The 15,618-nt window shown below is 36.6% G+C and overlaps 1 protein-coding gene across 1 annotated transcript; it reads left to right on the top strand.

Moving 5' to 3' along the window:
* Positions 1 to 10,289: 10,289 nt before the first annotated feature.
* On the top strand, positions 10,290 to 12,131 carry LOC110115896 (chaperonin CPN60, mitochondrial; the record flags this gene model as incomplete). The annotated part of the gene is made up of 6 exons (XM_020849303.2): positions 10,290 to 10,397; positions 10,471 to 10,570; positions 10,647 to 10,750; positions 10,819 to 10,924; positions 11,831 to 11,909; positions 11,990 to 12,131. Coding segments are annotated over 6 exons (606 nt in total), but the record flags the coding sequence as incomplete, so codon positions are not given.
* Positions 12,132 to 15,618: the final 3,487 nt, after the last annotated feature.

Raw genomic sequence — 15,618 nt, 5'->3', positions numbered from 1 at the left:
AGAAAGAAGAGGAGTGATGTTGACTCTATCACCAGCTTTAGGTATAATGGAAGTTCTTAACACATGCTGGATGATACGAGCATCATGCACCAAGGTTGAAACTTTAGGCAAATGATCCTTAATTCTCCTATCTTTAATCACACGATTAACTTCAGTCCAATCAAAACTTGTGGTGGTTAAAGTGTGTGCTCTTAAGCCTTCAGTCCTTAAGTTTAGGAAGATACCAAAGTCATCATTGGTGATTTCAACTTTCTTTTTGAAAATAAAAGAACTAATGACAGAATGGTCAGAGTTGAATGACATGTTTGCCAAGAAATAGTGAAAGGTTACTCTATTGTAGAAGTGTATTAATAAAGTGAGGATTAAACCAAATTGGGTAGAGGCAAACAAGTGCATTACCTTAAAGGTTAGTTGATCCTGTAGGAGAACTCTAGATGGGGTAATTTTTGTAGAGACAAACCTAGCAAATGATTCTTCATTGGCTCTAGAAAGGAAGTTTTCGGATGTATTTCTTGGATGACCCTTAGCCAAGGTCTTTTGGCTCTTGCTAGAACTTTCCATTGAGAGATTTGAAGAGTGGAAGGGTTTGAAAGAGATGTGTGAAAGTGACTGTTCAGTAAAAACTGCTGTTAATTTAAAGAAGAACGACTGTTCATACCAGACGAAATTTTCGTTCGTCCCGTACGAATTTGTTTCGTCCCGTACGAAAATATTTCGTATGGACGAATGAATGAGTTTAAAAAATAACAGCTTTTCGTAAACACACAATTTTTGAAGCGTCCTTTCGTACAGACTTTTGACCAGGACGATCGTACAGACGAACACATGTTCGTACGGACGATCAGAATTTAACTCGTTTTAATGGCAGTTGAAAATCATCCCCCGCCATAAACCGACATGTGTTCGTCTGGACGAACCAAAGGTTCGTACGGACGAAGTTTATAATAAAAACTGTCTTATCCATTCAACTGCTGCATTCAATCGTCCCGTCGTTTGAAAAATATTTCGTCACGGACGATCGTACAGACGAATTACATTAAAAACTGCTCTTAAGACGGTTTTAAATCACGTACTTTGTCATTTTACACACATCGTCCCGTACGAAAACTTTTCATCCCGGACGATGATAACAACTAATTTTCATTTTCCCACACAAAACAAAAACGAATAAAAATAAACAAGTCACACTTAAATATACACCAAAAATAAACAAAACAACAAAATAAAACAAAACAAAACAAAAAATACAATGAACATAAAAACAAAAACAAAATATCAATTTTGTAGAAAAACATTTTTATCTAAGCATTTAAATCAATCACTCCTAGCCTAGTTCTTAATGTACTGAAAGTAGCAAAGGCTAAAGGTTTTGTAAAAATGTCTGTAAGTTGATTTTCTGTTGAAGCATGGTTAAGTTCAATTTCTCCCTTGGATACATGATCCCTTATGAAATGATGTCTTATGTCAAAATATTTGGTTCTTGAATGTTGAATATGATTTTTTGAAATGTAAATAGTACTAGTATTGTCACAATAAATTGGTATAGTGCCTATAATTAATCCTAAATCAATCAACTGTTGTTTTAACCAAAGTACTTGTGCCACATAACTTTCTAGTACAATATATTCTGCTTCTGCAGTAGATAGGGCCACTGAATTTTGTTTTCTACTAGACCATAAAACTAATGAATTAAATGAATAGCTAAACTTTGGATACTAAATTCCTAAGTTCTGAGTTCCTAGTATCTTAAAATCCTTTTCACTGCTGTCAAATGTGATTCTTTTGGATCAAATTGAAATCTAGCACACAAGCAAACACTAAACATGATATTTGGTCTGCTAGTAGGCAAGTAAAGTAATGATCCAATAATCCCTCTAAATTTCTTTTGATCAACAGATTTTCCCTTAAGGTCCTTATCCAACTGAACTGAGGAACTCATTGGTGTACTAACAGGTTTAGCATTGTCCATTTCATATTTTTTGAGGATGTCCTTAACATATTTAGTTTGACTAAGAAATATACCTTCCTCAAGTTGCTTAATGCTAAAGCCTAGAAAGCAATTTAAGTCTCCCATTAGACTCATCTCGAATTCACTACTCATTGTTTTAGAAAAATCAACACAAAGATTTTTATTTGAAAATCTAAAAATGATATCATCCATATAAACTTTAACAATGAGTATATCCTTTCCAAATTTCTTTAAAAAGAGAGTTGTATCCACACTTCCTTTTTCAAAAGATCTTTCAAATTGGAAGGTGCTCAACCTCTCATACCAAGCCCTAGGTGCCTATTTCAATCCATATAATGCCTTTTTTAACTTAAAAATATGATTTATGTATTTTGAATTTTCAAACGCTGGATGTTGTTTATAACAAAAACATTACTATTCAATTACCCCCAAATTTAAAAAGGCACTTTTCATATCCATTTGAAACAATTGAAACCTTAAAACAAGCAAAGGGCTAACAAAACCTAATTGCTTCAAGTCCTAACCTACAGGGGCAAGTCTCCTCAAATTAATTCTTCAAATCTGATTATACTCCTTAGCAATTAAATTCTAGCTTTAATTCTAATGACTTTCCTGATTAAATTCATTTTATTTTTGAATAACCCACCTTAGTTCCATCTATTGCTTTTGATCTTTTGACCTTGAAGTTAAATTCCCAAAACTTTATTCTTACAAATTGAATTCAACTCTTCCTTGCATGGCCAATATCCAAAAATTCATCAAGAAGTGCTTGATCAATATTAATGGGTTCTATAGTTTGAAATAAAAAGCGATGATTGACTTTCTTGTTTAATCAAGCTAGATTTCTAACACCCTCACTAGGTTTCACCTATAAATCATTCCCTTGGGTATTTTTAAGAAAATCTCAAATCTCCTAGGCAAAAGGTTTTCTATCTCCAAATTCTCTTCCACAATTTCTTCCAAGTTTATTCTTCAATCTTTGGGAGTTATCCTCTAATCTCAACTTCAATAACATAATGCCTTCTTTCCAAATTTCTAGATTCATCAAATACAACATGTGTGGGTCTCTTCAAATGACCAAATTATTTTATTGAATACCGCTATAAGATTTTCCAATACTTGAATATCCAACAAAAAATTCCTTCATCTGATTTTGGATCAAAATTTTCCTAGGCAGATTTTTCATTATTATGAATAAACACCTTGCAACCAAAAACATGCAAATGTGACAAATTAGGTGTTCTCCCTTTTAGCAACTCATAGGGTGTTTTATTTAAATTGGATCTCACATTTACCCTATTCAGAACATAACATGCAATGCTAACCGCCTCAGCCCAAAAATATCTAGGTAGTGAGTATTCTGCCAACATTGTTCGGGCGGTTTCTATTAATGTTATGTTTTTCTTTTCGACTACCATATTTTGCTGAGGGGTTCTAGGTGCAGAAAAATTGTGATCAATTTCTTTTTCTTTACAAAAATTTTCAAATCTCTCATTCTCAAATTCTCCTCAATGATCACTTTGTATAGAAATAATTTCACACCCTAATTTCCTTTGAATCCAAGTCAAAAAAAATTTAAATTCCTCAAATGATTCACTCTTATGAAATAGAAATCTAACCCAAGAGAATCTTGTGTAATCATCCACTATAACAAATCTGTATACTTTCCCTCCTAGACTTACAGTTCCAACTGGTCCAAAAAGATCCATGTGTAAGATTTCCAAAGGTTTACTAGTTCTAAGATCCTTATTGGACTGAAAAGAGGACTTCACTTGCTTACCTAATATACATGCATCACAAAGGTGGTCCTTATTAAAGTCTTGTTTTGGTATATCTCTCACTAAATTCTTTTGGGTAATTTTTCTAAGGTTTTCATGCTAGAATGACCGAGTCTCCTATGCCAAAGTCATGACTCATCAGAATCAGTTTTTAAACAAAAGGCAGTAGAAGTATGAATGCAATTTAAATCTAGCATATAAATATTATTTACCCTATTTCCATTCAACACATCTTTACCATTTATGCTTAATATGCAGCTAGTAGGAAAAAACTTTACACTATAACCCTTATCACATAGATGACTTATACTTAACAAATTATGCTTTAATCCTTCAACAAACAACACATTATTAATAAAAAAGTTTTTCAAGTTTTCAATCATACCTGATCCAACCACCTTCTTTGTGGTGTTATCTCCAAGTGTTACCTTGCCTCCACTCCTGGCTTCCAGCGTTATGAATTAAGCAGTATCTCAAGTCATATGCTTTGAACATCTGTTGTCTAGGTACCATATGCTCCCACGAGGTCTTGTGTGAGAGCGACCCTCTTCTTGATCTAATTGATCAAGATTATCTGCCATCAAGCAAAGATTGGTGACTTCTTCTTCCTTTTCAGTCTCTGATGAATCTGAAGCTGAGTCTGCCCGAAAAGCTCTTTGAAACTTCTTCTTGCTCTTCTTTATAGTTGATTTCTCCTCTACCTTCTCCTTGCTAGGAGTGGCTTTTAGTTTTGGGCAATCAGTCTTGATATGACCTGGTTTTCTGCATTCATAATAAATCACTTCATTAGAAACCTTGCCATTTATGTTAAACTTATCTCTATTCCATTGCTGGCGTCTCTTCTACTTCCTCTTCAGAAAGCTTCTGAATTGTCTAGTCATCAATGCAATATCGTCTTCATCCTCAGGTTGTGAGTGTTCACTCTCAAACTCTTCCATTTTTAGTGCTATATTCTTCTCCTTTCGTGGTTCAACTGCATCAATCTTTCTTTGACTAACCCCTTGCTTGTAAGCAATGAGTGAACCAAGAAGATTGTGAATAGAATAAATGTTTAGATCTTTAGACTCTATAATTGCAGTAATTTTAACATTATAAGCAGTAGGTAAACAAAGAAGAATCTTATTAACAATTTTAGCATTCGTTAATTCCCTACCAAGTGTATGCAAAGAGGTGACAATTTGTGTGAATCTTGTGTGCATATCAGAAATGGATTCATTTGGTTTTATACAAAATAATTCATAATCATGTAACAAGATATTAAGTCTTGATTGCTTAACCTCATTAGTCACCTCATAAGTTATACAAAGTCGATCCCATATGTCATTTCCAATTTTGTAAGTGGAAAACCACATGTAGTCTTCAAATTTTAAAGCACAAAAGAAGCTATTTAAACATTTAGCATTTTGTTGAGCTAAGTCACATTCTTCTATAGTCAAATCTGCAAAAGGTGTTTCTACCCTAACTCTATCAACTAATCTAGTTGGTTTTGTATAACCTTCCTTTACTAAGAACCACATATGATAATCAAGTGACTGTAAGAAAGTAGACATGCGTGTTTTCCAAAAATGAAAAAGTATATTGTTAAATAGTGGAGGTCTAGTAATAGAGTAAACCTCAGGTGTATTTCGGTTTCCAAATGTTGTCATCTACGTTAATCAAAAAGTAGTTTAAACTTATACTTTTGAAATAAAGCTCTGATACCACTTGTTGAGTCTAGTAAATAGGTTGTTAAACCTAAGTTAATTTCCCAAGGCTACCAAGAGGGGGGTGAATTGGTATTTAAAAGTTTTCCTTTTTTTGATAAATTTAATCGAAATTAAACTTTAATGAATCTTTTATATAAAGTTTTTCAACCATAATTTTTTAAAAACACAAAATTAAAAGCAGAAAATAAAAAGCTGTAAAATAAAAAGACACACGATTTGTAGTGGTTCGGTCTAAACCAGACCTACATCCACTCCTCAGAGGCACCACCTGAGTATTGCACTAATATCAATAGTGTCTCTCCTTTTGCACCCACAGCAAGGCGGAGAAGCCTTTACAAACACTCTTTTCACCACTACCCGGTGCGGCAGAGAGCCGTCGTCCTTTTACACTTTCCCTAGTGTTGGCAGAGAACCGTCATCCTTTTACACTATCCTAGTGTGGGCAGAGAACACTTCGTCCTTTCACACTCTCCTAGTGTGGGCAGAGAACCCTTCGTCCTTTCACACTCTCCTAGTGTGGGCAGAGAACCCTTCGCCTTTTCACACTCTCCTGGTATCGGCAGAGAACCGGATCTCCTTGATAGATCTCTTCCCAAGAAATCTAGAAGGAAGAAAAAAAAGAGTGAAGTAATCTCAAATCACAAGTAGAAAATCATACCTTTGAACACCATGCAAAGCCTTCACGCTACAGTGGTAGAAATCCTTCTTTGACTGATCTCTCTCACTCTCTCCTTTACTCTTCTTCTAATAGGCACGTAGATCATGAGAAAAAAGATTGGGTGGCAGTCTAATTTGAACTATATATACAAAAGACAAGAAAAACTACCCAAAAATGGCAAGGTTTCAATTCTGTACGCAGTGGATCATCCTGGATGATAGTGGATCATCTTGGATAATTTTACTTAAAGTGTCGGAAATGATCCTAATGTATTTTGGTATGAACTATGTTCGTACACGCTCATCGTCCCGTACGAACTATGTTTGTCCGGTACGAAACGGTTATTACATAGGTCGGTATCCAAAATTCTACAGGACGTAACCAACTGACGTAAGTCGGTTCAGTTCATCCTGGGACGAATAGGTTTCGTCCTGGGACGATGTTATACAGAGATTTTTGTCCAGGGATGAAAATTATTTCGTCCGGTACGATCTCATACAGAGAGTTTCATCTAGGGATGAAGGTTTATTTCGTCCTGTACGATCTCATACAGAGAGCTTCGTCTAGGGATGAACCATATTTTTCGTCTGAACGAACAGTGCAAGGTGAGAATCCCGAGAAGTTCGTCCCGAGATGAATATTAAATTCGTCTTGGACGATTAGGACTTAGAAAATTTTCTACCCGCCTGTTCGATCCACTGCTCTTCTGAGGGGTTAATTAACATGATCGTCCCGTACGAACCAAGTTCATCCAGTACGAACCAGGTTCGTCCCGTACAATCAGTTTATAAAAGTTGTCCCCCAAGAGTGTGTGTTGTGATTTTCCACTCAATTACAATCACCATTTAAAAACTTATAATTTACAAATGAATAATTTGAAGTCTTCATCACTTGGAGTTGATTTTCCTGAAATGTTAGTACACACTAGAGCAAAAAACAAATCTTCCAAAAAGTGTTAGGAGATATATAAAACAATAATATTTGAAATCTTCAAAACAATACAAGTTGCAAGAATGTAAAACATGCAAATAGCAACTCTCTCTACATCCTATATGCGCTATTGGAATCTCTAACGCAAATAATAATTCGCCTGTTAATTGAAGAAGGCGACACTGGAGATCAATAATGGAGGACCCATCACCACAAATAAATTGTGAATGACAAAGATGGATATGATACAATTGTAATAGACTTCTACAACAATCCCTGTAAGGTCAAATAAACTATACTTTCAAACAATAGTAACAAGTTGCAGAGTTCATATGTGATTGCCATATGTGCTAATATAATCTCCAATACAAGCAAGTGCCTGCATATTGAGATGGCAATACTGCCGCTTGATAGTGGAAGACCCGTCCCTACAAACAAGTGCGATCATCAAACCACCTGAGATTGGTGAAAGGTGAATATGACGCAGAAACAATGGCTTTTCTACGAACACTTTCAGGAGGTCATAGTGAATACAATGGGTCCCTGTAAATAAATGCGAGCTAGTTGTGTATAACAACAGTGGATATATCGTAGGCACAATGAACCATTATGGACACAAGTATAGATATCACCTACAACAGTGATGATTGAGATACTGCAAAGTATGTCAAGCATGAAGATAACTCGATGTACGAAAAGGACACATTCTGGCTAAATGGAAGAGAAGTTTGAACAAATTCAAACTAAACTTCCTGGTGTTCCAAAATTTCTTCTTGGTCATATACTTGGGAAGAAAATGGTTCTGGCATCCACAAACACTGGAAATAACAAATCTACTACACTAAGGATTTTCAAAAGGAACTCTTTTCAAGGCTGCTGTCACTGATTTCCAATTCCAGAAGAACCTCCTGGTGAATGAGAAAAGGGAGTGTCCATCAGAACAATGAGGTATTTCATTACAATCAGGTGACAACACTATGAATCACCTATATCTAAAAGTAGGAGATTCGTTAGTGCATTATAATCCACATGAAGAAAGCAATAAGTAGTGCATGACAGTCTACCTATATAAAGCAGCAAATAACTCAATCCAAAAAATACTACAAAATACCACTGGATAAGCAATTTCCTTGCAAGAGGACATAAGGTGTTTACAAATATTTCAAAATACCACTATATATGCATCGTAATATGTATGAACATAGGTACATTGAAGGTGTAAATAAAATCATGACCCGCATGTGCCATAACAAGCATATTGTAGGGATACATGTGACGTCTTGGGATGCTACGCGGGTTATTAAATTTGAACCCGATCCTCCTAAGTAGGTAAAAGGAGTCGACGGGGTTTAATTATAAAATGCCCCCAAACATCCGTATGGGCCCCGACGAGTGTGTTTTCGATATACAAATGACGTCTAGGGAAGCTGTGTGGGTCGATAAGTGAATTCAAGTTCAAACCCGATCCTTCTATATGGATCAATAGGAGTCGACAGGATTCGAACCATCAAATAAATATACGGTTGTGACGACCGATATATTTTTTTAATACATTCATATTACACCTTCAAGGTCTATGACAATGAGAATTCACAAATAAAAGCACAAAGCCTACGAAACTCGATCCTCTGTCAATAGCTCGACAAAGTCGATAGGGTTCAATCGACAATAAAAAAACCTCTTTTACCCCAATGATGACCGTGTTGAATGCAGATCTCAATTGGTGAAGATAATCTCAAATATTTTTAAATGTCACCCAAATGCTCACCAAAATTCAAAAATCTCCAAATTTCCAAATCCCAAGATATTTAAAATCAAATTTTAACCATTCAAATCACATAAAGCAAAATTCATTCATCATCTGCAATAATTTGCCGGGGTGAATAAATTTAAAATTTACTTGAGCTCACATAGAGCTAATGCCTTGTTGAAAATATCACTAGGATCCATTCTCAAACAATCTTCTACTAGAAAGGACGTGGTATGTGTCCTCTGACTAGCGGTTGCCTCCAAATAGCACCGCAGAATAAACGGATATGACTGGGGCCCTTTAAACTGAGAGATTTTGTCACCAAATGACACCACTAAATATTAGTTATGGCCAGGGCCAATACGCTCCTTAGTGGAATCAAATCCTTGAGATATGAATCAATAGGATATAATTGATAGGGCACAAAGCACTCTGTTAGCTAAGGTGGATTCAAATTTATCCCCTTAGACAAACATTCACCCAAGGTCTACAAGATACCCTTGGACGAAGCAACCCATGGCTGCCGACAAGTATCCTTCTATCAGGTTGGGTCGACTACCTCCTCTTACCAAGTAGACCAGGGACCACGATGGCCTGGGACGACAGAATCATGGGATCTTGATCGGGCCATCATTCATTTCCCCACCATCCGCTTTAAGTGCAAGATGATGAAAATTTCTATTTTAAATACCAAACTCCTCAAATATCTGAACCCAAATTTCCTAACCTTCAACTTTCCAAATATATACACCCATTGCTGCTACTATATGCCAGATAACACGTATTTTCTATGTATCTGATTGACGACTAGCCTTATTCGAAAGTTCTCTCTCGTGATTGGGAGGGGTAATTAACTATAGGGGCTTGCGCCTATAGGAAACCAGAACTCAGATCATAAAGTCCTCACAAAATGAGGATGAAATCTCTTGGTACTCTCTTATCTACAAACCCATATGCCTTCCAAAATTTATCCTGGAACTTAATTTTGTTAAAAACTCCCCCCGAAAAAGAAAATGCAACAGCGGGTGGAGGCCCGGGCCGAATTTTCGGAGCCCACAACATCCTCACAAGCAATGACTATTCCAAGAGACAGAGAGACCATACAGGAGATTGCTTGTGGGCATGCAAATTTTCTCCACATGCTATACATATACATATAGATCCTTTGATGATTCTGTTGCTACATTTCTTTGACCATGTAGTAAGTATAAATCTTTGCTTCAGCATGAGATTTTGCATTATGTATTAAGTTGTTGAATTTAGCATTGCTGATTGCATGACTGCCATTTCAAGTTTATGTTTGAGGATTTTGTAGGGCTATGCATTTTTAAATGGTATTTTGGCCAATTGAAGGAGTACTAAGAATTCGGGATAAAGTAAGGAAAAACAAACATTCTTTTTGCTATGGATGCATATTTGAGCTAAGGGCCTTACATTTTTTTTTTTTTTTTTGAATGAGCTTCGGCTTTAATCTTAGAGCCGTAAATGCTTACACTGACATGTTCAACAGCTTAGGACAACAATTGACAAAAGCACTGCCATGTTTGACAAAGAGAAAGCACAAGAACGGTTGTCTAAGCTTTCTGGTGGTGTTGCTGTTATTAAGGTTTGTTATTATTTTTTAAACATTTCCATTTGAATTATGCATGCGTGATTTCCTTGTAGCTATTTGTTTGCAGGTTGGTGGAACTAGTGAGGCTGAAGTTGGTGAGAAAAAGGATCGGGTTACAGATGCTCTGAATGCAGCAAAAGCGGCTGTGGAAGAGGGTATTGAACCAGGTGAGTTTTTTTTTTTTGTTTTGGGCGATGGTAGTTGGAAGTTGTTTGCTTTACTCTTTAAGATTGCTCTTGTTAGGTGGCGGTGTTTCTCTTTTATATGCTACAAGGGAATTAGATAGAATCCCAACGAAGAACAGTAACGAGAAAATCGGAGTTCAAATCATTCAGAAAGCTTTAAAGGTTAAACTCATGCTTTGTAAATGTTTAAGCTATCAAATTTTCCGAACTAACAATATAGTTGCCTGCAGGCACCTGCTTATACAATTGCTGCAAATGCTGGTGTGGATGGTACTTTAGTCATTAGCCAACTTCTAGAACAACATGGCCTAAATTTTGGCAATGATGCTGCAACAGGTGTGTTTTTTTTTTTTTTTTTTTTTTTTTTTTTTTGTGTATTTGAAAGGCAGTTAATTTCTCATCATTATTGCATTAAATATGACTGAGAGTTTGCAACTTAAGGTCTGTTTGGTTGGTTGAAAGAAAAAATGCAATGTAAAAGAATAGCAATATAAAAGAATGCAATGTAAAAGAATTGTAATATAAAAGAATGCAATGTAAAATGAAATACTTGAATGTTATTTGAATGAGTGTAAAATAAATACTAGTGAATATTTTTTCTTATTTAATTTGAATCAAGATGAAATTAGTATAAAATCTAAATATGGAATCAACGTTGCTTAATAGTGGTGGTGGCGAGTGGCGCCGGCGGGTAGTGGCGGTTGATGACGGTGGTGGTGGTGCCGGCAGTGGCAGCGGTAGTGATTGGAAGACGGTAGTGGGTGGCGGAGGTGGTAGTTGACTGCAGGTGGCGGTGGCAGGCGGCGGGCGGCGGTGTGAGCTGGTGGCATGCAACGACAAGGAATTTTATGTTGTATTTGAAATTTGCCCAAATCTGAGGAATTCCAAAAAAAACAAAAATAAAGTAGATGGAAAAATTTTACATTGCATTTATTTTAATTCAAATTAAACACCACCTGCATTTAAAATACTTTACACTCTTTTTACTTCAAACCAAACAACTCAGTCTTTCGCCATCTCTTCATGATTTGCAATCCTCTTGTTAGCTGAAATTTTTTGTTGTTGGATTCTTATTATTAATTGTTATTGTTCTTGTTTATGAAAAAACTGTTTTTGATAATTGAGCCAACCCCGTTAAATATTTTTGTTTGCAACTTTCTAGTGAGATTTGTAGCTATGGAGATTCATTCCCGTCATTTCTCAGTATTGATTTAAAACTTTTTTATTTGATAACTGCCACAGGTGAATATGGTGACCTGGTGAAGGCTGGAATTATTGATCCTCTCAAAGTCATGAGGACTGCTTTATTAGATGCTGCAAGGTAAATTTTGAGAAATTCATTGTCATTTTCTTCTATCAAAGTGCTCTATTCATAGCAAGTTATTTATGTTGGATTTTTAGTGTCTCGGTTCTACTGACAACCACTGAAGTAGCAGTGGTAGATCTAGAAGAGGATAAAGCTAACCCTGGAGCTAGTCGAATGCCACAAATGGAGGACATGGATTTATGAGGAAAACAGAGTTGCACAAAACGTTAAAAAATGCAAAATAATTTCTTGCTATGCTGAAAAGCAAAACTAATAGGAAAATTTTGGTAAAATAGCTGCTACTGGTACTTCTTTTTTCGTTTTTGTACATTATTTAGATTCCATTCTACAAATTCTAGCTGAGTTCAGAGAATGATTATAATATATATAATATATATATATATATATATCTACAAGCAATCAAATTTAGGTGAAATGTTCAACAGTTGGTAGTGGTACGACATCAGAGTTAGAAGCATGTAGAAAGGCCTATTTTTTACTTTTTGGCCTTTTTTTAATTGGTCTTTTTTTTTATTATATTCTGCTTCTTTTTCTCTAGGCCTATAGGTCTGTGCTTATTTTATACTTCAATTGGCTTTAACGCCTCGGTGAGCCCTGTTATGCGTTTCATTAATACTCGCATGTTTTCCAGTAGAACATTCAGTTATTTCTTACTTTCAGAATTCTAGCATGTTCTCTTGCACTATCTACATAAATCTTTGCCTCAGTAGCTGCCTTCGCATCCACTTCTCTTGATAGTGGTTGATGGGGGTAGCATTGAGTTTCAACATGCTCTTAAATCATGGCCATGCCATTATCAGTATATTATAATTTCAGGATTGTAAATCCCATCATATGAAAGCATAGGTAGAAAGCTTCAATCGGATGATGGTGTTTTTTTAATGTATAAAAGTTTGATTAAATGAGAAGAATATCTCAAGATGTATTTCTAATCACCCAGCTTTTCAGCATTGATGGTTCAACTATGTCAACAACTCCATGTCAGTTTTAAATTGAAGCTAGTTGCTCTATAGACATTTCGATATGTGCTCTATGTGCTTTGAAAATTAGCACCCCATTCTCTCCACATTTTGGGAGAGTTTAAGCGAAATAGGTTTCGGATAAAGAAGGTAGATTAGTTTGAAGATAAAAAAATTATCTAGAGATTTTTTCTTCATTTTATGAGGATTTTATAATTTGAGTTCATATCTCCTATAGATGCAAGCTCCCTATGGTTAATTATCCCTAAATATTAGTTGTTAGATAGACACTAACTACCAAATATTTAGTAATAGTATCAATAGATTTAATATTGAAGCACACTGGTGACCCAAATTATTGCCCATATCATCGGGTACTCTGCCATCCTATTGAAAATTGCAACATCTTCAAGGATTGGCTTGAAAGAAAATATCAAAAGGGGGAGCTGACATTGTCCGATAATGTGTTGTCTCACCCTAGAAAGGAATCAACTCGGGTGGTCACGTCCTCTTCCGTACCCCCAGTTCAAGAAAGAAGAAAAGAAAAGAAGCCAATTCAAGAAGAACAGTGGGAGACTGCGGTCTCTAAGAAAACTGTGAAAATGGTGAAACAGCTTGAAGGAGTTTCAAGTGTAAAGTGGAAGTCTCCTATTGAGCCAATGATAGATTTGAAGGCACTACCGGTGGTACGACCTTCTACTTCAAAATAGTTTTCCAACCAAATTGGTTCTTCAAAGACTGGAAAGAAAAAATCGTCCAAGAAGAAAACCAAGTTGAAGAAGCCCAAGGAGAAGATGACCGCAACTTAGAGAGTTATCAACAGTTTAAATGAATATTATCAGACTGTGAGGTGACCTATCAAGCTCGCTGATTTCATGACAGAGCTTAAAATCGATGAAGCTGAAGAAGGAGATAAAGATTCTCTTCCCAAAGAAGTATGTCGGGTCATCTCAGTGGCGCCGAGTACCTCGATAAAAGAGGAATGCACAGAAGAAGTACCCTCTGAATCTTGTATGATGGTTTTGCCAATGGATTACAGTTCGAAGGAGGATTTATATTTTCCAGAGGGAGACAAATTAGACCCTAGCATAGCGTCTCGGATGGGACATATAAACCTGGGTGGTGATTCTGAATCAACAGATGAGTTCCTAGACGCAACGATGGCTGACTCTGAAGAAAATGTACAGTTAAATGACTATGAACCGAAGGAGATTGCTCAGGTGCATTTAAGAAGCGGCAAGATACTACCGCCTCCACCGAAGAAAGGGGTCTCCAACAAAGACAAAGAAAAAGAGATAGTTATCAACGATGATATTATCCCTGAAGATCCTAAGAAAAAGAACACTTCATCCAAGAGGATGGATTATAATATCTTATCCCATTTGAGAAAAATCTTAGCACAGCTCAGCATATACGATGCTTTGGTGATGTCTAAAGACCTTCGGGAGACTCTGATTCAGGCTCTCAAAGATCCCGAAAGATACGAGGCGTATTTTGCTGAACGTAGTTTGACTGAGGTTCTGCAAGCTCGAAATGAGTCATTCATTACTTTCTCCGAAGAGGACATGATGCTCGGAACTGCAGACCATAATCGTCCTCTGTATGTTACTGCAGAGAGCGATAAGCTGATTATCAGGCGAATCCTAATCGATCCTGGATCCTCCGTGAATCTGATAAGCTTGAAAGCACTGAGATCCCTCTACCTTGATGTGGAACACCTCGGGCCAGATAAGTTGATGGTGCATGGTTTCAACAAAAAATGGCAGAAAACACTTAATCATTCATGCTCCCTCTTGTATTTGGAGAGCTCCACACAGAAGCTAAATTCCATGTGATTGATGCGGATACTTCATTCAAGGCACTACTAGGTCGTCCCTAGTTGCATGAATATGGCATTGTCCCGTCAACACTACACCAGTGTATGAAGTATCTCAAAGAAGGAGAAGAATTCAGGATCTCTGGTGACATTCAGCTCTTTACAGTTCATGAAGCAACAGTTTATGAAGATGCACGGCACTTCATGCCAAAGAAGCAAAAGTCTTCGAGCTTTCTCGAAGATAGAGCATCAAACTCAAAGACTGCAAAGCGACCTGAACGGGAAGGTCAGAAGAAGCAGGTGGGGAGAAAAAAGGCAGCGCCGGCTCTTCCCAAGGCACCGACCATTCCCAAAGAGAAGAAACTTGTACCTCATCTTGGAAGTGACACAGATGAAGATGATGTTACTCCTGCTAAATCTCAGAAAGTATGCTAGTCCACAGGTGAATGGAGTAGGCATGTTGAATTTTCAAATGATGATTATGACTACAACTTTATTTATATGAACACGGTACAGAATGTGTTCTCTAGAAGAATAGACAGACTATCAATTTCAGATAGTATGCTTGTAGTCACGCGTGTTCCCTTACAACATTTCAAAGAAATTATTTCGCGCGAGGTGCATAAAGTTGAAGAACTCGCCACTCTCTATCTGTCTCCCCGTAAAAATGGGACTGTGCCAAAGAATATGTTATATTCCATGGGAGTTCGTGAAGAGGAAAATAATAACTGGGATTGCATGCTCCTCGACTCCGAGGAATTATTTCCTATGAGGCTACCTAGGTTCAATACAAAAAATATTCAGAGAAAGCTACAAAAACAAGTCAATATTCCTACCACCAAGCGACAACTTCGTACAAGCTTGGGCCTCTAGTATGGGAGGAATCCACGTCCACTACGATGGAAGGATACAGATGCATATAAAGTTA

Source organism: Dendrobium catenatum, unplaced genomic scaffold, assembly GCF_001605985.2.
Source record: "Dendrobium catenatum unplaced genomic scaffold, ASM160598v2 original_scaffold_230386, whole genome shotgun sequence".
Lineage (NCBI taxonomy): Eukaryota > Viridiplantae > Streptophyta > Magnoliopsida > Asparagales > Orchidaceae > Dendrobium > Dendrobium catenatum.
Note: the sequence above shows the minus strand (reverse complement) of the source record. Positions and strands in the feature narration are given on the sequence as shown.